The sequence below is a fragment of the Megalobrama amblycephala genome, linkage group LG11 (assembly GCF_018812025.1).
Source record: "Megalobrama amblycephala isolate DHTTF-2021 linkage group LG11, ASM1881202v1, whole genome shotgun sequence".
Classification (NCBI taxonomy): Eukaryota; Metazoa; Chordata; class Actinopteri; order Cypriniformes; family Xenocyprididae; genus Megalobrama; species Megalobrama amblycephala.
This window is the reverse complement of record NC_063054.1, coordinates 11,566,241-11,588,641: the sequence shown is the minus strand read 5'-3', so window position 1 is coordinate 11,588,641 and position 22,401 is coordinate 11,566,241. Positions and strand designations below refer to the sequence as shown.

The 22,401-nt window shown below is 43.0% G+C and overlaps 1 protein-coding gene across 2 annotated transcripts in view; it reads left to right on the top strand.

Moving 5' to 3' along the window:
• Positions 1-22,401, top strand: part of fkbp10a (FKBP prolyl isomerase 10a) — a 203,181-nt gene that overhangs the window by 67,546 nt on the left and 113,234 nt on the right. For both annotated transcript variants that reach the window (XM_048206146.1, XM_048206145.1), the window contains one exon: positions 20,803-20,992. In XM_048206146.1, the coding sequence (XP_048062103.1) occupies positions 20,803-20,992 (190 nt within the window). The remainder of the gene's footprint in view (positions 1-20,802; positions 20,993-22,401) is intronic.

The following is a 22,401-nucleotide window of genomic DNA, read 5'->3' as shown; positions in this document are numbered from 1 at the left end:
AGACTTCGCACACAAAAAAGCATGTTGACACTCGTCAGACCAACAGAAAGTTTTTTTAGGACTGCATAAAGCTTTCAAAGGTGCCACAATCGTAGAGAAATTTTTACAAAATGCACCTATAATATATAAAACCGTGTTGTAGGAATGGGATAAGACAAAATAGCAGTTACCTTAGCATCTGTTGGTCATACCTTTCCTCGGCCAACTTGTCACTAAATAAGTGACAGTTGCTTTTGCAAATTCACACTTTTTCAAATTAAGTGTGAGAGAAGCACTAGAAAGACGACTAAAAACGGTCTGTAATGTTTTCATATGCTCAGTCCAAGTGGTAGAATAAATCAAGTACATGTTACACTTGTCAACATCTCTTTAAAACAACTCCGTTAAACGCTGCTAAGTCGTGGGTGCGTTTCGCAGCCCAAAAGCCATTATCATATATTGAGCAAAGTGATCTGGCATGACAAAAGCAGCAATATCAGAAGCACGCAGGGTTAACAGGACTTGCCAGTATCATTTTAAGAGATCTAGCTTTGTGATATACTGGGCAGTTCCAATATTGTCGATATTGTCTGGCACGGTCACCACATTCACCTTTGAAAAAGTCGATGCAAAATCTGACCGATCCGTCTTGTTTTGGAACTAAAACACAAGGAGAACTCCATGGGCTTTTACTCGACTTTGCAAAATTATTCTGCAACAAATACTCTACTTCTGCATTCATTTCCTGTCTTTTGTCCACAGAACATCAATACATGTGTTGTTTGATGGGAATGGCAGAGCCCACATCGATATCATGCTGGAGAACTGAAGTACACGAAGGAACATCATGAAACAAAAAGGATAATTTTTAATCAGTTCCATAATATCCTGCTTTTGATCAGCATCTAAGTAAGACAACTGCTCATGTAAATAAATTAAAAACCTGCCATTTAGCATCTCACTGTGTACTCCCAATCCATCCTCACTAAACTGTGCATTAAACACGGATAAAACAGGTTCCACCATTTACGCATTAAAACTTTATTGTCCCAATAAAATTGACGCTTACCTGATTGGTGCTCTGCAACATTAGCACTGGCGCGACATTTCTCATTATTTTGAGCTTCAATACGTGACTCACGGGAAACAGCCACAGTTTTAAGGTTTAACTTAGATTCGCCTATTTGTTCATTAACACTCTGAGGTCTGAGGTATCACCGGCGATACCACCACGGTTTTTTTCTTACCAGTGTGAAAGAGACTCAAAATACTCCGTCAAAGTTGCACATACAATTAAGAGTTATACACCATTTTAATGTGTGGAATATCTTCTTTTATTTGTGTACACTCAGAGTAAAAACAAAATGTTGTGCTTTTTGCAAAATAAAGAAAACTAACATGATGAGTGATCTCTCGTCTCCCTCTGAACTAAGTCCAATCTGATAGTTCTCAGAAAATGAACTGTAACTTTGTGAATACTAATCACAAAAAAAATTAGACTTATGTCTAATAAAACGTTGAAATGTCAGGTTTTAAATCGTGTAAGTCAAATCGAAAACAAATATTCTCTGTTTATGTAATCTGTATGAAAAGAGAGCCATGTCAGAAGTCCGTGATTCAGCTCATTATCCGCTAATGCGGCCACACCCACAGAACGAGCGCTATTCAGAGGCAAATTCAGAGTCAATACATGTATACATCGTCTCAATCTTGTATTTATTGTCTTGAAAAGTGTTTTGAATAGCCATAGTTAGCGATCTCTGGCCTCTGTTAGTTCAGTTCCTGGATTGCCTATTCTTCTTTAGCAGGCATTTGTGGACTAAAGGTGCACATAGCACCCTCCGGCTGCAAGTATGAATTGAAAACACAGTATCCAGCGCTCATAGTGATGACAATAAATCCTGAATAAATATTACTCCTCTGTATAGAAAATTGACAAACATATGAAAATCCATCAATATTTCTCCAATTGTGCATGCTTTTAAGCTAAAAGCCCATATGAAATGCCATAGAGGTAACATAATTGTTCAGACACTTTGCATCACAGAAATTCATTATATTTTAAAGTATATAATAGAATACCATTATTTTAAATTGGAATAATATTTCACAGTATTGCTGTTTTTTCTGTATGTTTGATTTACACCATGATGAGCTTTGAGACATGATCACAGAGGGTTTTTTCACAGTCTACCCGTTGTGAGTCATCACTCGACATAGGATCCATTTGCAAGCTTTAATGCAGTATACAGGGTCGTACAGGCGATGGTCAGAAACAGCAAACAAGAGCAACGGAAAACAGACAATACCGTGGTCAGGGACAGGCAGGAAGTCAGGGCAACAGGCAAGTATCACAGTCCAGGTAAACAGGCGGGGGTCAATAGGCAGGCAGCGGAGAAACAGTAAACGGTAAACAGACAAGAATGGCAACAGGAAGGCAAACTGGGAAATAACGCTTAGTAATGACAGCCGGAGCAATGATCAAGACTTCGCGTCAGTCTGTGTGAACTGGCAGCTTAAATGGTAGTCCTAACCAGCTGCAGCTGGCGGATGATCAGAGTCCAAGGTATGGGGCTGATGGGAAATGTAGTGCATGTCAGTGTAAGTGAGTGAGTGGATGCATGAATGTCAGTATTCTGGAGATGAAGCCCTCTGCTGGCCAGCGGAGGGGATCATGGGGTTCGTCTCCGTGACAGAGCCCCCTCCCTGCGAGCGACTCCTGGCGCGAGGTGGCACACGACGTCGAGGTCTACCCCGTGGTCGAGGGGCCGGTCTTTCTGGGTGGTTGCGGTGGAATTCGTCGATGAGGTTGGGATCAAGTATGTCCTCGGCGTTGACCCACGACTGTTCCTCTGGACCGTACCCCTCCCAATCGACCAGATATTGGATGAGGCGACCCCGTCGTCTGGAGTTGAGTAGTTCACGTACTTGGTACGTTTCCTCGCCCTCTACCTGGATGGCCGGGGGACTCTGCTCACGGGACCTCCCCTCCCCCTCCTCGCCGGGGTCAGCAGCGGGCTTGAGCAGGGAAACATGAAAGGTGGGAGAGATGCGATAAGTGTTAGGTAGGGCAAGACGAAATGAGACAGGTGTAATTTGACGTGTAATTTTGAATGGACCCACATACCTTGGACTCAACTTTCTGCAGGGAAGACGGAGGCGGAGGTCCCGGGTGGATAGCCAGACCCATTGACCAGGGTGATACTCGGGTCCGGGGCGGCGTCGACGATCCGCGTGCACTCTCTGGCGGCGGACCGCTTGTTGCAGGTGGACGTGGGCCTGGTTCCAGGTCTCCTCACTCTTGGTGAGCCAGTCTGTGACAGCTGGTACGTCGGAGGGTTCTCCCGACCATGGGAACATTGGTGGTTGGTACCCCAGGATGCACTTGAAGGGTGTGATGCCAGTGGCTGGTTTTACCAGGGAATTTTGAGCGTATTCAGCCCATAGAAGGTAGCGGGACCAATCCTCTTGGTTCTGGCTGCAGTATGTTCTTAGGAAGCGAGTAAGTTCTTGGTTCAACCTCTCAGTTTGTCCATTGGCCTGAGGATGGTAGCCCGAGGTGAGGCTTACGTTGATGTCCAGAGCTTGAAAGAAGGCTTTCCACAATCGGGAAGTGAACTGTGGACCACGATCCGAGACAATGTCCTCGGGTAACCCGTAGAGGCGAAAGACCCAGTGGCACAGTAGTTCAGCGGTCTGCATGGCTGTGGGAAGTTTGGGCTGAGGAATCAGACGACAGGCCTTGGAGAATCGATCTATGACGGTGAGTATGACAGTGTTACCCTGTGATATGGGAAGGTCCGTGATGAAATCGATCGCTATGTGGGACCAGGGACGCTGTGGTATGGGAAGAGGTTGCAGTAACCCGGCAGGGAATTGTCTTGGGCTTTTGTGTATGTTACACGTCTGACAGTTCTGGACGTAGATCGTGGCATCCCTGACTAAGGTCTCCCACCAGAAACGGTTCTGAAGCAGATGAATAGTGGCCGTGATACCAGGGTGACCTGAGGAGGGCAGACAGTGAATGAGACTCAGAACTTGGTCACGGAGATTGGGAGACACATATACCTTATCAGGCGGGCAGGCGGCCGGAATCTCCTGTTGAGCATTCTGCTGTTGTATCAGAGTCATAATGTCCCACTGAATGGGCGCTACCACGACTTGGAATGGGAGGATGGTTTCGAGTCCGTTGGAAGTCTCCTCCTCCTCAAACAGACGAGACAACGCATCGGCCTTCGTGTTCTTGGATCCCGGACGGTAGGTGACTGTGAAGTTGAATCGGGTAAAGAATAGGGACCATCGGGCCTGGCGGGGATTGAGCCGTTTGGCGCTGCGCAGATACTCCAGATTTTTATGATCGGTAAAGACTGTGAAAGGGTAGTTAGCGCCCTCTAGCCAATGTCTCCACTCCTCGATGGCCGTCTTCATGGCGAGGAGTTCACGATCTCCCACATCGTAGTTGCGTTCGGCCGAGCTGAGTTTCCGAGAGTAGAAGGCACAGGGGTGGAGTTTAGACATGGGCCCCTGTCGCTGGGAGAGAATGGCCCCCACTCCAATATTCGAAGCATCCACTTCTAGGATGAAGGGGATCGACGGATCAGGGTGACGGAGTATGGGTGCGGTGACAAAGCGCTGTTTGATCTCCTTGAAGGCTTGATGGGCTGCGTCTGACCACAGGAGACGATGAATGCCTTTCTTGACCATGGAGGTAAGTGGACTGACCACTGAACTGAAGTTTCGGATGAATCGACGATAAAAGTTGGCGAATCCTAGGAAGCGTTGTAATTCCTTTAAGGTATTCGGTTCGGGCCAGTTGAGGACAGCGTTGACCTTACTTTCATCCATGGTGACCCCCTCGGAGCTGATGATGTATCCAAGGAAGGCAGTGGACGTGGTGTGGAACTCACACTTCTCCGCTTTGGCGTAAAGTTGGTGATCAATTAAGCGTTGCAGCACCGCTCTGACGTGATGGATGTGATCGTCCAGGGTGTTGGAGTAGATCAGTATATCATCAATGTACACAATTACTGACCTGTCCAGCATATCTCTGAATATGTCGTTAACGAAGGCCTGGAAGATTGAAGGACTATTGACCAGGCCGAACGGCATAACCCGGTATTCATAGTGCCCATTGGTGGTTGAGAACGCCGTCTTCCACTCGTCTCCCTCCCGGATACGAATTAGATTGTAGGCGCAGCGTAAATCCAGTTTGGTGAAGTATTGTGCCGTTCTTAGCTGTTCAAGTGCGGATGGCACCAGAGGGAGTGGGTACCGGAATTTCACGGTGATTTCGTTGAGACCCCTATAGTCGATGCACGGCCGTAGACCCCCATCCTTTTTCCGCACGAAGAAGAAGCCCGCGGATGCAGGTGAAGTAGACGGCCGAATGAATCCCTTCTCTAGTTCCTCCTTGATATACTTGGCCATGGCCTCGGACTCTGGTTGTGACAGTGGGAAGATGCGACCCCTGGGAGGCGAATGACCTGGGAGAAGTTCAATGGCACAGTCATGTCTACGGTGTGGTGGCAGTGTGTTGGCTCGTTCTTTACTGAAAGCCAAGGCGAGGTCGTGGTATTCTCTAGGCAGGTTAGGAACGACCGGAACCTCCGGGTTAACCCGGACAGCATGAACTGGCAGGGGGGGGGTGATTGTGGATAGACATGTTTCTTGACATTGAGTGCTCCATCTGGTTATCTGTCCCTCTCTCCACGAGATCTGTGGGTCATGGAGCCGGAGCCAGGGTAATCCGAGGATGACTGGAGTATTAGAAACAGGGAGCACGTAGAACTGAATATGTTCGTTGTGGAGAAGGCCGGTTGACATCGGGAGTTTCTGAGTTAAGTGGGTGATCAGACCAGACCCCAAGGGGCGCCCATCTATCGTGGCTACAGAGAGGGAAGTGGAACATGGTATTAGCGACACGTTATTAGACCTGGCAAACTCCTCTGAAATAAAGTTTCCAGCTGCCCCTGAGTCCAACAAGGCAGCGGTAACCACACGAACACCATTAATCCATAAAATGATTGGAACAGTGACACAGAATATGGAACTGACAGAGCTTAATGTGGCACTCACCGATTTAGCGGCGGCCGATGATGGACGTGAGGGGCATGAGATCCGTTGGTGTCCAGGCAATCCACAGTACAGACACAGACGATTGGTGAGGCGGCGATTTCTCTCCTCGGCAGACAGATGGTATGTATTGACTTGCATGGGTTCAGGTGTTTCGTCGTGGCATGGGAATACAGCTGGGGTAGGGCGTCGTGAGCTGACGCGGCGTGCGCGCTGCAGATTGTCAATACTAATAGCCAGATCGATCAAACTATTGAGGTCCCTGCCCTCATCACGGCAAGCGAGTTCAGACTGCAGTTCATGCGATAGACCCTTCCGAAACAAGACCTTGAGTGTATCATCTATCCAGTTAGTCTGTGCCGCCAGAGTCCGAAAGTTCATAGCGTATTCGGCTGCCGTAGACCTCCCTTGTGATAGTTCCAACAAGCGATCGCCTGCTCCCTTCCCCTCTCTGGGGTGATCAAAGACTTGGCGGAAACGTTCGAGGAAATCATGGAATGTGGTGAACGCAGTCCCGTCAGCGCGCCACACAGCCGTAATCCAATCTAAAGCCCTTCCCGTTAAAAGTGAGCAAACAAAGGCGATCTTACCAGTCTCTGTGGTATAAAGTGCAGGTTGCTGTTCGACAAAGAGGGAGCACTGGAGTAGAAAGCCTTTACATTTGGACGCATCACCATCAAACTTCTCAGGGAACGCTAGGCGGGGATTAACTTGAGACGGCGTCTCTGCCGCGTGGGTAATGGCGACCGCTGCGGGAGGTGGCGTCGCGGCGGCGGCGCTGTGGATGCTCTGAATTGCCTTTACCAATTCCTCCGTTACCGTCGTCAACCAGTTCAATTGGTGCTGGTTAGCCGCGATCTGACTAGCCTGAGCAGCCATGTTGGCAAACAGATGATCAAAAGCTGCTGGATCGTCTCTTGGCGAAGTCTTCTGTTGTGAGTCATCACGCGACATAGGATCCATTTGCAAGCTTTATTGCAGTATACAGGGTCGTACAGGCGATGGTCAGAAACAGCAAACAAGAGCAACGGAGAACAGACAATACCGTGGTCAGGGACAGGCAGGAAGTCAGGGCAACAGGCAAGTATCACAGTCCAGGTAAACAGGCGGGGGTCAATAGGCAGGCAGCGGAGAAACAGTAAACGGTAAACAGACAAGAATGGCAACAGGAAGGCAAACTGGGAAATAACGCTTAGTAATGACAGCCGGAGCAATGATCAAGACTTCGCGTCAGTCTGTGTGAACTGGCAGCTTAAATGGTAGTCCTAACCAGCTGCAGCTGGCGGATGATCAGAGTCCAAGGTATGGGGCTGATGGGAAATGTAGTGCGTGTCAGTGTAAGTGAGTGAGTGGATGCATGAATGTCAGTATTCTGGAGATGGAGCCCTCTGCTGGCCAGCGGAGGGGATCACGGGGTTCGTCTCCGTGACACTACCTGTCTGAAAGAGCTCATTATTTATGCAGGTCATTAGAGCTCTTTATGCGATTCTTTTGTCTTCTCAGGTGAGAATCACCCATTATTCATGATGATTCACGCCTCCACGCATACTGTGTTTCTTGACCAAAGATGTTTTAGTAAATTTAAATCTCTCTGTTGTTTTATATGAAGGAGTAGGAAGGATAGTTTTTACATAATTTTGAAGAAAAAACTCTAGTCTACAATCTCCAATACCCAGAAGTCTTGTGAACACAGATTTAATATTATTTTTTTGGCCTTATTTCAGTGACTTAAGTTTTTTGTTTTTTCAATAACCACGCATAAACGTTATTCCTTTAAAAAAAAACATACATGTACATACATGTTTCTCACATATTATGGTAGCCTAGTTTGTGTTGAATACAGTGTAATGACACTTTTGTCATAATTATATGTTTATGAATAACTGAAAAAAGCACAAATGTCAGGGCATGTCAAAACTTCTCCAGGCCCCAAATCAGCCTCAGACTCCAGAGGGTTAAGCAGCTTACTTTTTTAAAAAACATCAACAACAAGGTATCGCTCAAATCGACCTCATCATGCTGACATGCTGCCTTTACCTGCACTCTTGTTGACACTGCACTGACGGAAAACACATCAGGGAATTTCTGTGCAAGTTGGTAAGGGTACATCTCCACCTGTGGTATAATAGTAACATGTAACACTGGCATAGCCTTACCTTACCTTTATCATTTCCCATAATAAACTAAACTCCTTTTATAGGAAAAGTCAGATGTAAGCCATACTCGATGGAGGGGAACAGGTACAAAATCCATTTCAATTCCTTGTACAATTGTACTCCTTTCACAAGCTGTCTGTGTGCAGAAAGGTAACACATCTGCTAACACAAAGGACAGCCCCCTGTATCGTGTAATATTTTCACCACGCGCTGATCCTCAACCTTTCCGGTCAAAGACACAGTACCCTCAAACACAAAAGGTTTGAAACAGTCCTCAGCACTATCCCCCAAAATAGGAGAAGATTGAGAAGAAACGGTTTTAAGCAAAACCACTCCCCGAGACTGACCTACCGCATCATGCAGCGTTTGTTTCTTTTTAAGACTATAACAATCAGCAATAGAATGCTCCACTTTATGACAATAACTACACTCCTTCCTAAACTTCACTTCTGAAGACTTTACTTTAGAGTCAGTTTGGCAAACTTTGTTTTCTTTTTGAAAACTAGTTCCTGATTATGACGGAGATCTAACAAAGGTAGTTTTATGCATCAAAACATATTCATCAGCCAAGATAGCTGCCTGTTGCACAGTGGTCAGTTTTTGTTCGTTCAAATAAAGAGCTGTACATTCTGGAACAGAATTTTTAAACTCTTCAATAAGTAAAAGTTTGCGCAGAGAATCATAAACAGAAGCCTTACATGCTTTAATCCACCTGTCAAATAATGCAGTGGTTCCCAAACCTGTCCTGGAGTACCCCCAGCCCTGCGCATTTTGTATGTCTCCCTGTTTCTGACACACCCATTTCAGGTCTTGCTGTCTCTACTAATGAGCACATGAGTTGAATCAGGTGTGATAAATGAGGGAAACATATAAAATGTGCAGGGCTGGGGGTACTCCAGGACAGGTTTGGGAACCACTGAAATAATGTACTCTTTTGCCAAGCAAATTCAATGTACGTTTGGGAAGCAGATTTTTTAGTCATGCGAAAATGTTGCCTATAGTGCTCTGGCACTAACTCGTACGCACGCAGGATGGCATTCTTTACTGCATCATATTGAACGCTCTCTTCTAAAGATAACGACGCACACACTTCCTGTGTTTTCCCCGTGAACTTACACTGCAGCATCAACGACCAGGTTTCATTGGGCCATTTTAAAGCTATAGCTATACGCTCAAAAGCCTGAAAGTATGCTTCAACCTCTTTTTCTCGGAAAGGCGGCACCAGTGCAATATTTTTTGCCACATTAAACGCAAGTGCCGACGAACAATCTGATGTAGACGCAGGCGCAGAATGAACTGAATCAGATGTAACAGCTACTGAGTTGACATTACTCACACTGCAGTCTACACACGATCGATTTTCTAGCACAATCTCCTTTTGTTTTCCCTGTAATTCTAACTGTCGCAGCCGAATTTTAGTATCTGCCTCGATACGATACCTCTCGTATCGTATGTTGCAATTCGTCTTTTCGCGCTTGAGCTTTATCTTGGGCCTCCAACTGCAGACGAGCTAACCTTACCTTCACACGAGCCCCTACTAGAGACATCGATGACATATCAGTAGAAATTGACAACGGCTCAAATTTTGGCAAAGACAATGACCTACCTCACAAGCATTTAGTGGAGTAACAGGAGCTACAGGAGACTCTCCCGCAACAGCGACTGATGGTTCACCCTGCTGCATTACTTCAGCATGAAGTAACACCCCTTTATCAATAAGACCAGCCAGCAAACAAGCTCTTAAATCTTTTTTAAGTAATGCTCTAGAAACAGATATCTCATAATGCTAAGCAATAACAAACAAATCATCCTTTTGACAATTGTCCAATGTTTCAACACTTAGCTTAATAAAGTCATTCAGATCAAACGTTGCCATTATTCAATAGGAATCAAGTAAGCACACTCCGGACCTAACTACCTACCCACAAAATTAACTACAACCTTCCTAATCTTCAGAGGGTTACCAGTTAAGAGATAAATAAATCTCTCCCCTGGAATACCTCCAAAAATAATATGTTAAAACAAAATCCTCAAAACAATAAACAGTAATTCGATGGAAGGTCCGGCGCTAAGCACGGCCAGCTGGATCACTCTCTAAGGCTGCGTTTACACTGGCACAAAATATCCGATCTTTTGCTCACATCTGACACAGATCGGAATTAGGTGCACACGTGTAAACACAAAAATCCACATGAGATCCGATTTTTTCGCATCCGATCTGAGCCACTTCCAAGTGTGGTTATAAAATCCAATATATATCCGATCTCTGGACATGCGACCTACGTCTAAACACGCATATCTGATTCCCATTGGAATTCCAAGCCACCACACAGCGAGGGCGGCACGTTTGCTCACTAAAAGGTAGTTTTTATGTTGTATTATGAAGCAGACGTGTTTGTATGCACTCGCACTAAAAATTCACAGCTTTATTATTGAGGTGGGAACTTTATATGTCTAACGAGTCTAACGTTATCTATTTTTCTAGAAGGAAATTGCGTGCGTGCGCGCGCACACACAAACACACAGCAGCTGAATTTCAACCTTTGCCTGGTTCATTTAAAAGAGACCGCCGTGTTGTTGTTTTTTTTATAAGCCCAAAGCTTCATAGTAGCTACTCTCTATCTTGTGCGCGCTCTCTCCCTAGCTTACTCGAACTCATTAAAAAAAATGGAATTTTGAAGCTGATAACTGTAGATAAAATATCAAACGCAAATTACCTTTATTTTCCAGTCTATATCCGTGCAGTCAGAATTTGTGCTGCAATACATCTACTGACAGCTGTTAACTTCATCTATCCATTCTGACAGGTAATCATGACCACCCGACATGAAATATATAAATAATTTTGATAGAACGGCCATTTAAAACCTGGGGATCTACTATGTGCATGTAAAACTATCAATGCCAATCATTTTGGGGCAGGAAGTAATGTAAACACAGATATCCCATCTAAAGTGAATGTAAACATGCTGGCCAAAAAATCGGATATGGTCAAAAGATTGGATCTGTGCATTAAGACTTGCAGTGTAAATGCAGCCTCAATAACCGGAGCGTTAACTTACCTTATCCCTGCAATGTGGTCTAAATTACTTAAAGGTGCCATAGAATCGAAAATTGAATTTACCTTGGAATAGTTGAATAACCAGAGTTCAGTACATGGAAATGACATACAGTGAGTCTCACACACTATTGTTTCCTCCTTCTTATGTAAATCTCATTTGTTTAAAAGACCTCCGAAGAACAGGCGAATCTCAATATAACACAGACTGTTACGTAACAGTTGGGATCATTAATATGCACGCCCCCAATATTTGCATATGCCAGCCCGTGTTCAAGGCATTAGACAAGGGCAGGCAGTAATGTCTGGATGTGCACAGCAGAATCATCAGACTAGGTAAGCAAGCAAGGACATTAGCGAAAAATGGCAGATGGAGCAATAATAACTGACATGATCCATGATAACATGATATTTTTAGTAATATTTGTAAATTGTCTTTCTAAATGTTTCATTAGCATGTTGTATGTACTGTTAAATGTGGTTAAAGTTACCATCGTTTCTTACTGTATTCACGGAGACAAGAGCCGTCGCTATTTTCATTTTTAAACACTTGCAGTCTGTATAATTCATAAACACAACTTCATTCTTTATAAATCTCTCCAACAGTGTGTAATGTTAGCTTTAGCCACGGAGCACTATCAAACTCATTCAGAATCAAATGTAAACATCCAAATAAATACCATACTCACACGATCCAATGCATGCATGCAGCATGCGTGACGAACATTTTGTAAAGATCCATTTTGAGGGTTATATTAGCTGTGTGAACTTTGTTTATGCTGTTTAAGGCAGTCGCGAGCTCGGGGGCGGGGAGCGCGAGGAATTAAAGGGGGCAGCAGCCTGAATCGGTGCATTTATAATGATGCCCCAAAATAGGCAGTTAAAAAAATTTAAAAATATCTATGGGGTATTTTGAGCTGAAACTTCACAGACACATTCAGGGGACACCTTAGACTTATATTACATCTTATGATAACACGTTCTAGGGCACCTGTAAGATCGTGGACGAGCCCCCACTTTATGTTACAACCTCATAAAAATATCAGCTCGAAGAGAAGAGAGATTACCTAACATAAACAAGAACGAGTAAACGGTGGAATCCATCAAATCTATTTATTCACTTACTCATAACAAACATCACGATAATAACGATCAATAACAATCAGGTAAAGAATTTAACAGAACGGACAACGGGGGGAAAAAACAACAAAAGCAAAATAAAGATATAAAGACACTAGTTTGCTGGCTAGCCCACAAAATCTGTCGTCTCTGTTTCTTTCTCCTCCTCGTTGGCTTCTTTATCAGTCAGCTCAATCAATCAGCCACTCAAATCACTAACAGGTGCGTCCACCTAAGAGAGAGAGTGCGTACACGGTCCAAAAGGATAGAAAAACAAGGGAGGGGCAAAACAGAAAAAAAAAAAACAAGACACAGACAGAGCACCCCAACCATAACAAAAACAACTGAATCTCATCTTTTCTTTCACTTTTAAATCTTTATACAAGACATCCTGCAGGTCATAAAGAACTTTTGTTTTTCCACCTCATGCAGAGACGAGTGCTATACATTATGTCTCCTTGTTTATCTAAATGCGAGGTAAGGTGTTGTTTCCTTTCAAGGGAACTCGTACTGCATCGAGAATGATGCTGTGGGAACGCTCTGTGTGATTGCATAGTGAAGCACATGTGAAATCAGTCCAATTGAAACATCAGAAGCGGGTGACATCACGACCAGGAAACTATAAAGCATGCTCAAACAGTGTAGCTCTAGCTTCTGTGTCTTCAATAAGTGTTGTTTGTCTCATTTCACTAGTATATATATATATATATATATATATATATATTATAATGGCGAGCAAGCAGCAGTTTAGATTGTGTGTTCCTCCCTGCCAATGCTACATCACAGGTGGGGATACACACGATCTATGTGTTGTTTGTTTGGGAGCGCAGCATGCACAGTCTGTGCTCCTGCCTGGGACTCTTTGAAGACGGCGCTCAGGCTCGCGTTCCCCATGGTTCTGGTCCTGCTGCTGATGAGGCACAGCGGTAATTTAGATGATGTGGATCTCAGATGGATTTAGCAGATGGGTTAGAGACAGACTCTGCCTTATCTCTGCCCTCACCTGCTGATCCAGCACCTTTTTTCAGGGTTTGGAAGCATGCTTTGCGGTTCCTTCTGCCCTGTGGTAGAGTTTCTGAGGAGTTGGATGTTGAAAGCATCGAAGCAGGAGAACCTGAGGACTCGCTATCTCACTCTCTTGTATATGAGCTGGTGGAGGTTGTGACTCGCACTGTTGCCAGGTTAAATACTGAATGGCCAGCTGAGAAGCAGGACGTTCGCCCCAAAAGTAAACTTGATGAACACTTCCTGCCCTTGTGAGCGCAACCTCCTCATCAAGGCCTTCAGTTTTTTCCCGATCTCCACACTGAGTTGTTGAGATTGTGGAAGAAACCGGTTTCCTATCGAGTTCTTAGTGCACAAACATTACACTATTACACTATTAGTGGCCCATAAAGAGCACGATTATGGGGCAATGCCTAAGGTGGAAGAGACACTAGCCAGCTATCTCTCCCCTCAGTCCGCATCGTCTCTAAAGGCCCTGACATTGCCCACCAAGCCAGTTAGAACGGCATCAGCTTTGGTGGGCAGTGCTTATGCAGTGTCGGGTCAGGCTGCAGCATGCTTGCACACTATGGGCATACTGCAAGCCTACCAGGCAGATTTATTAGGAGACCTTGATGAGGGCGGGGGAATTGCGTTGGGCCACAGATCTTTCTCTCCAGGCTACCAAGGAGACGGCCAGATCAATGAGATAATATGAGATATCTATCTCAATGTGATTTTCTTCCCTGGTTAAAGGTTCTCTAAGTTACAATCGTGAGTTAGTTCATACATTTACAGCGAAATGGTGCTGTATTGACACACGGCCTAAGGCTGAAACAAATTCCTGCAAAATCATTTACAAGTAAACAGTGACATGGATATTCCGTATCATAGCAACAAAGCGTCTCAACGGAAAAAAAACGCTGCGCTGCAGAAGCGCTCTCACGGCTCACAGCGCGCTCACAGACGGACGTTTTAAGAAGAGCGCCTAGCGTTTTCAGCTGGCTAAAAACGCTCTGGTGGACACACGGCCTAAGCGTATTCGCCTATACTAGACTCGCTGATACTAGACTCTTATTTCTGATAACACAGTAGCCTATATGTAGTGTTGTAGGTAAGGTTAGCAGTGAAACTGCAAACTTAGCAAAGTGACGTTAGATAGACAATTACATATAAGTTGCATATAAGTTGACTGTTATCAAAGTAAAGCCACTGTTCTGTAAAACTTAGTTAGTCTATTTATCTATTTATGCTAACTTACCACAAAAGCCTGTTGCTGTATTGGTTGAGATGACTGCAGAGACCGATAAATTTGCGAGATGAACCACTGATGTAGTGCAGACTATAACAAAATAATGTTTTTTTTCCCAGTGTTAGCACGCTGGGTTTTTCTCCTAGGGGGTTTTTTCCACCCCTGGGAGTCAGCCGACATTGGCTTAATGTAGCACCATCTTGTATATGTTACATATTACCACGCTTGTTTGTACAGCTTATTTTTAACCACTTCCCTTTTTTCTGTGCTTCTAATATGTAAAGCTGCTTTGAAACAATTACCAATTGTAAAAGCGCTATATAAATAAATTTGACTTGACTTGACTTGAATGTTACTGTAAGCTTAAAAATATAACTGTGACACCCATTTTTGATAAAATATTTGATCTATGTCCGTGAGTAACCTCAAACCTATGCCTTAAACGCGCATATGTTATGGGCGTGGCGAAAAAATGCCGAACTACTTGCTATTACTGGCTGTAGTTTTAAGCCTCTGGCCAAAAAAGCCATTTTTATTCTGTAAAAAAGCCTCCGATGAGCCGTCATCGGAGGCTTTTTTACAGAATAAAAATGCATAAATTTCTCATCTCAGGCTGATATGAAGGGGGAAAGCACGGTAATTCGAAAATACTGGTGGTATTCTACTAATACAAAGCTTAATGCTAAATCCTGAAGTAAGGAAAGGAAAAAGTCAAGAATTTCCTTATGGACAGTCCACAGTCGTCGAGAGGTTTCAGGAGGCCAATCAACAAGTGAATGTGTTTCAGAAGCTCCTCCCCCACACAAAAACAGAGCGTTGCTTCCTGAGTCCACCCCCGGGGAGGCACTCTCAACTGCAGCCTTCAACGGATAAGATGGATCTGAGGGCCGTCAATATTGCCAAGAAGGCTGCGGGGAAGAGGTCCTGATGCCAGTGGTGGCAGGCATCTGAGGGTAGTCCCCCCCGAAGGGAAGCGGTTAACACCATGTGGTCGCCTACATTATACGGTGCCCATCTTCCCTGCCGGTTCGCTGCTTCAGAGTATTGGATTGGTTGCTCAAAAATCACTAGAGGCCAGTCTCAAGAGACTAGTTCCCTTAGTAGAATATCTGACAGCATGGAAACTACTGCCAAATATATCTTATTGGGTCCTGCGCACAATCGAAAAGGGTTACACTATTCAGTTCTCTCGCCTGCCCGGATTTATGGGGGTCTTGCCCACATTGGTGGGCCCCAAGCAGGCTCTGGCTATTGAACAAGAGGTAAAAACTTTGTTAAAGAAGGGAGCTATAGAACGTGTACTTCCTCCAGACAGAGAAACCGGTTCCAAAGAAGAAGTCCAAGTTCAAAATGTTAACCTTGAGACAAATTGTGTCACAGATCAGATCTGAGGACTGGTTTGTCACGATAGATCTCAAGGACGCATACTTCCATGTATCCATCCTTCCACAACACAGGAAGTTCCTGAGGTTTGCTTTCGGAGGCGAAGTGTACCAATATCGGGTTCTTTCATTCGGTCTAGCTTTATCACCCTGCATTTTCACCAAATGTGTGGCAAACAAGCACTGGCACCACTGTGTCTTCAGGGCATTCGCATTTTGAACTACATTAACGATTGGCTGATTATAGGTAAGTCACATCAGTTATCGGTTTGGCTTTGAGATGTCATTCTCGCTCACATGAAAATGTTGGGGTTGAGGTTAAACGGCAAAAAGAGTATAATTTTTCCAGCACAGAGGACCACTTTTCTAGGCATGGTTTGGGATTTAGTGGTGATGCAGGCACATCTTTCACATCTCTGCATTGATTCAATTCTATCAGCTGTAAACCGAATAAAGCTAGGCATGTCACTCACTGTAAAACAGTTTCAGAGATTGTTGGATTTGATGGTTACACGGCGAAGCTTACATGCCCTGGTTATGTGGAAGAAACCCTGGTTCCTATCCCAAGGTCCTGTGTTGGGAGCTCCTTATCGTCGCAAAACAACAATGGATGCTTCCCTCATGGGTTGAAGAGCGAACCTGGTTGGTCGCTCAACTCAGGGTCTGTGAAAGGGGAACTACCATGGACTGACAAATCAATCGCCTGGAAATGTTGGCTGTTTTTCTTGCTCTCAAGTATTTCCTCCCAGACCTCAGGGGCCACCATGTACTTGTTGGGTCAGACAACACATCGGTGGTCACCTATATAAATCACCAGTGGGGTTTGCGCTCGCGTTCACTTTTTGAACTTGTGTATCAAATCCTCCTGTGGTCTCAGGGAAAACGTGCTTCACAATGCAATTACGCTAAGCATTCCCACAGTGCCATTCTCGATGCAATATCTTGTTCCCTCTTCAGGGAACCTAGGTTACAGTCATAACCGAAACGTTTTCCTTACTTTACCCGATGCAAAAAGCCACATGTTGACTTTCAAACTTAGTAGATTTTAGCAGGGCATAAAAACTGAAGAAAAAACAAACAAACAAACAAACAAAAAAACACTGTTCTGAAATAGGTTTGTTTAGAAAAAATAACAGTTAATAATGTTATTTTTAAACTTTTTTTTGTTTGCATGTAGCCTACTAATTATAATAATAATAATATGTACAGCATTTTATTTATTAAAAAACAAAGAGAGTATTTGACGTCTTAGCTAACAGGCCTACAATTATCTTTTATAACAAGATTCTCTCCAAATGTAAACCTATTAAACGAAAGGAAAAACTATCAACGGTTTATAAATTATTTTTTCAAGATATTTTAAAATGTTTGCTACATGGTTAAAAATACCAACGCTATTCCTGAGAGGAAAAAAAGATATGTCATGTATACGTCGCATTTTATAATTACATTCAGAAATAATGTAATTTATCCGTAAATAAAATAAAATGTTTACAAATAGCCTAGTCTATATATAATATATAATATAATTATAATGTTTGTAAACACAAATTATGAACAAAACTGCCCTATTTTATTTTACCACAAAACCTCTAAAGTTAACAGCCTATTCAGGCTATACGTCAAGCCAAAACAATTTTTTTTTTAAATTATCTTTTCTTTTTTAACGCCATTCCAGCTTATATTGTTATATTCAAGGCGAGAAACATGTTTATTTATTAGAAATAAAACTAAATAAGATGCTAAACAAATTAATTTAAAGTGAAGTGATTTAATCTGAAGCCTACCTTTCTCATTCGGCATTATTTCCATTTTCGAGACGAATGCTAAACTATTATTTATTATGTAAGCTTTGTACTTCACTTGCATTGTCGACATCATCCTTCACATAACAGCACAGTCAGGCGGTGGTCACGGGTGGTAAACGGCAGATTGTATTAAAGAACTGAATTGAGCAATCTAACGTTTTATATGTGTCACAAGTGAGACTTCCCCGCACCACCGGAGGGAGCCGTCACCGGAATATTGAACTTACTTTCATTCGGACTACGTTTCCCATAGGCCCTCATTCCTGGGACTGATTGCGCACACACATGCACCACATCACACTCACACTATTTAAGCAGCACACTATTCATTACAATATGTTTGGTTAATTGTATTTTATTTTAATTATTTAACAGGCTGTGATATCAAGTAAGCAATGCAAGAATTTGAGTGTGCACGCGTGAGGCGCCGGCGCGAACACTGGAATTTTTTTTTCCTACTAAGACAGTAAACTGTACTCCGTAATTTATGGTCATACAGATAAAAGCAAGACATAATTCATACATTTACGAAAGACACTTAAATAACGAAAACAAGCAGAATGTCTGCTTCCTTTCCTAGATCTTTGGAGTGCGGCACAATGAATCACTTTCATTTTGTATATAGTGAAATATCGCATAGCCTATAGGCCTAAATATTCCCTTTCCTTGGATATGTGTTATGTAGGCCTATAGTTTTATTCTGTTTTCTCCATTCACAGAAGCGCTGCATGTGCGTGATGTGACGTTGTGTGAACTCATGTTCTACATATCCTGCAATTTTTGCTGGTTTCAAAATGCACAACAAGCTGCATATTTGCCTACTTGACATTCATTTTCACTTAAATGTACAGTAGGCCTAATGCTTGACGGTTGGTGACATATATCATCGGAAAAACTAATGCCAAGGCATTGCCATTGTGACTTGCCTAACCTATGATGACTTGACAGCAGCACGGGCATTTCACTCGCTGTAGAGCCTGAGTGCATTTCACACACTTTGGATGTGTCAGCGTCACATTTGCATAGGCTGTACTATTTGAATTTGTGACTGATTGACTACCAAATCAAAATATTAAATGGAACGAAAAAATAACGTTATTAATCGGTTAATGGCCATTTCAAATTAGCGTAAATTTGATTCCATTTCCATTTCTGGTTACATTCCGGTCAAAATTTTGTTCATTTCCGGTTTTTGTTTTCGTTCCTTGAACCGGTTCAGAGCCCTGGATTTTAGTATAGAATACATTTTAAATTATATGCATCTATGATGAAATTACTAGATTTCCGAGTAAATACATGATCATTTTAATGCAATGCACATTGCAAACAATGTGCTGTCACTTTAATTCAGCGCAGTGCAGCCACAGCAATAGACTCAGTGTGGAAATGATCATTGCACTGCTGCAGACACACTGCTTCTGGAATGCATTGACAGACCGCATCCGCGTGCAGTGTTAAAGTTCTAACCTGTTAACATGGCTGGGTACAGAAAAGAACAAAAAAAAATTAAAAATCCACATACGCACTGCAAATGTAGTATGTGTGAAACAGGCGTAGAGATATTTCTCTAACTTGTTACGTTCAATAGTTCATAGTGTTCCCATATGTGTGTGTACGAGGCCTTCTGAAAGTATCTTGTATTTTGCCATTTTATTTTTGTTAGCCTCCATTATATGGCATAGTTGGCTATATTATATTCAAACAATTGACATATTTAATCTATTTAACATTATACAGTTCCTCAGTTTGGACTTATTTTTTCTTTACTTTTTTTTTATAAGTACAGTGGCATGAAAAAGTATCTGAAGCCTTTGGAATTTCTCAAATTTTTGCATAAAATCACCATCAAATGTGATCTGATCTTTGTCAGAATTACACAAATGAAAAAACAGTGTCTGCTTTAACTAAAACCGCCCAAACATTTATAGGTTTTCATATTTTTAATGAGGATAACATGCAAACAATGACAGAAGGGGGAGGAATAATTAACTGAACCATCACATTTAATATCTCGTTGCCCCCCCTTTGGCAGCAATAACTTCAACCAGACGCTTCCTGTAGTTGCAGATCAGTCTGGCACATCGATCAGGATCAATCTTGGACCATTCCTCTTTACAAAACTGCTGCAGTTCAGTCAGATTCCTGGGATGTCTGGCATGAATCGCTGTCTTGAGGTCATGCCACAGCATCTCAGTGGGTTCAAGTCAGGACTTTGACTTGGCCACTCCAGAACATGTATTTTGTTCTTCTTAAACCATTCTGAAGTTGATTTACTTCTGTGTTTTGGGTCATTGTCCTGTTGCAGCATCCATCCTCTTTTTAGCTTCAACTGTCTGACAGACGGCCTCAGCTTTTCCTGCAAAACATCCTGATAAACTTTTGAATTCATTTTTCCATTAATGATTGCAAGTTGTCCAGACCCTGAGGCAGCAAAACAGCCCCAAACCATGATGCTCTCTCCACCATGCTTCACGGTGGGGATGAGGTGTTGATGTTGGTGAGCTGTTCCATTTTTCCTCCACACATGACGTTGTGTGTTCCTCCCAAACAGTTCAACTTTCGTTTCATCAGTCCACAAAATATTTTGCCAGAAGTTCTGTGGACTGTCCAAGTGCCTTTTTGCGAACATTAAACGTGCAGCAATGTTTTTTTTTTTAGACAGCAGTGGCTTCCTCCGTGGAGTCCTCCCATGAATACCATTCTTGGCCAGTGTTTTACATATAGTCGATGTATGCACAGAGATATTGGACTGTGCCAGTGATTTCTGTAAGTCTTTAGCAGACACTCTAGGGTTCTTTTTTACCTCTCTGAGTATTCTGCGCTGAACTCTTGTTGTCATTTTTGGTGGACAGCCACTCCTTGGGAGAGAAGCAACAGTGCCAAAATACTTTTTCATGCCACTGTAGAATGAGACTGATGGTACAATACTACATGTTCTATGTGACACAGATTTTTTTCTCATCTGCTCTGTTCTTCATAAAAATGTTCTCAGGTGAGCTGATCCCAGGATCTGCCGTGCTCATTTTTGACCTGCACATCATTGACTTTCACAACCCTAAAGACCAAGTGGACATCAAAGTGACCTACAAACCAGCTGACTGCAACCTGACAAGTGCTGCAAATGACCTGATTTTATACCGCTACAACTGCTCTCTGCTGGATGGCACACATCTCTACTCTTCGTAAGTGCTCTCCATTTGCAACTTGTGGTTATTTATTAATTTAACAAGGTGACTATATGGTTAAGCATGGCCTGTGGCTAGCATAACAGCTAACATGAGAACCTTTAGGATCTCTGCAAATCCCTTAGCCTAACTGGTGAGTATCAGCTCCTGAGGCTTCCTGGTGTGCTGTAAATACTACTGTAAATATGCTAACTACAGGGCTGCAAGAAATAATTAATTTGATAATTTAATCTAAATAAATTAATCTAACATTTGTTAGAACAATTAATCAACTAGGTTTGATTAAATGACTTTGGTTGATTATTCAGCTTTTGCAGTTAGTTAAAATATTGAGTTATACTAATATTCTAATAAATAAAACAAGAAAATCACTTCAGCTTTTGAAAATGTCCTTTTAATAAACTTCAAACCAACTGAATAGACCAATCTGCTTCATGTTTTCTGTCCTCCTCCTTGGCATTGACATCAATTTCATTATGCAATTTCTATTCATAAGCTTGTGATTTGATATAGATTCAATTTTATTCAATATTGATTCATTTGGATATATTTTGTATAGTACATGTTAATTTTTCTCAAGAAAAAAAACTTTGAACTAATAATGTAAACTATAAAGGAAAACTCAGTCAGCTGGTACGTTACTGTAATATTAGAGCCTGAGTGTCAGGGTTCTATGAGGGAGGACTCAAATGCAGGATGAGTGTTACAGGTTTATTGAGAAGAAAAGGTATTGAGGTGAGGAGGTGAATACAGTCCAAACAGTAGGAAGGGAATGAGGCACGAAGACAGGCAGGCTGAGAGAGCGACCGCTGAGTCCAACCCAGGATGACAGGAAGTTGGAGAGCAGATATGGTATGGCAGTGCAAGACTGGAAAGAAACCCGTAGCCCAGGCAGGAACACACCATTCGAGGAGATTCACTCGTGGACTCACAGGCACTGCACAGGTCTTGCTGCTTGGTAGAACGAGAGAGTGGCCAGGGAAGCTCAGCCTGCTGGACAGGACTAGGGGTGACCAGAGACACGGCAACCAGGACTAGACAAGACAGATGGTTAGGAACAAGGCACGACTAGAATGACAAAAGAATATAAGTAACTTCTACAAAAACACTACAGATTTTAGTGACAAGAGACTAGTACACAGAGGCACAAGGTTTAACGAACTGGCAAAGAACATGAGGAACAGGTGACAACACTCAGACTAATGAGGACTCAACAAGAAAGGGAACACAAGGGACAGGTGAGCATACCTATACAAATGAGAACTGAACAATGACTAATCAAGGGGGCGTGGTGACAGCAAACAAGGAGGAGGGAACAAAGGAGCACATGGCAAACACAAACACAGACAAAGCCATGTGCTCAGACACAACACAAATAAAGACACATTAACCCCCTGGAGTCTGAG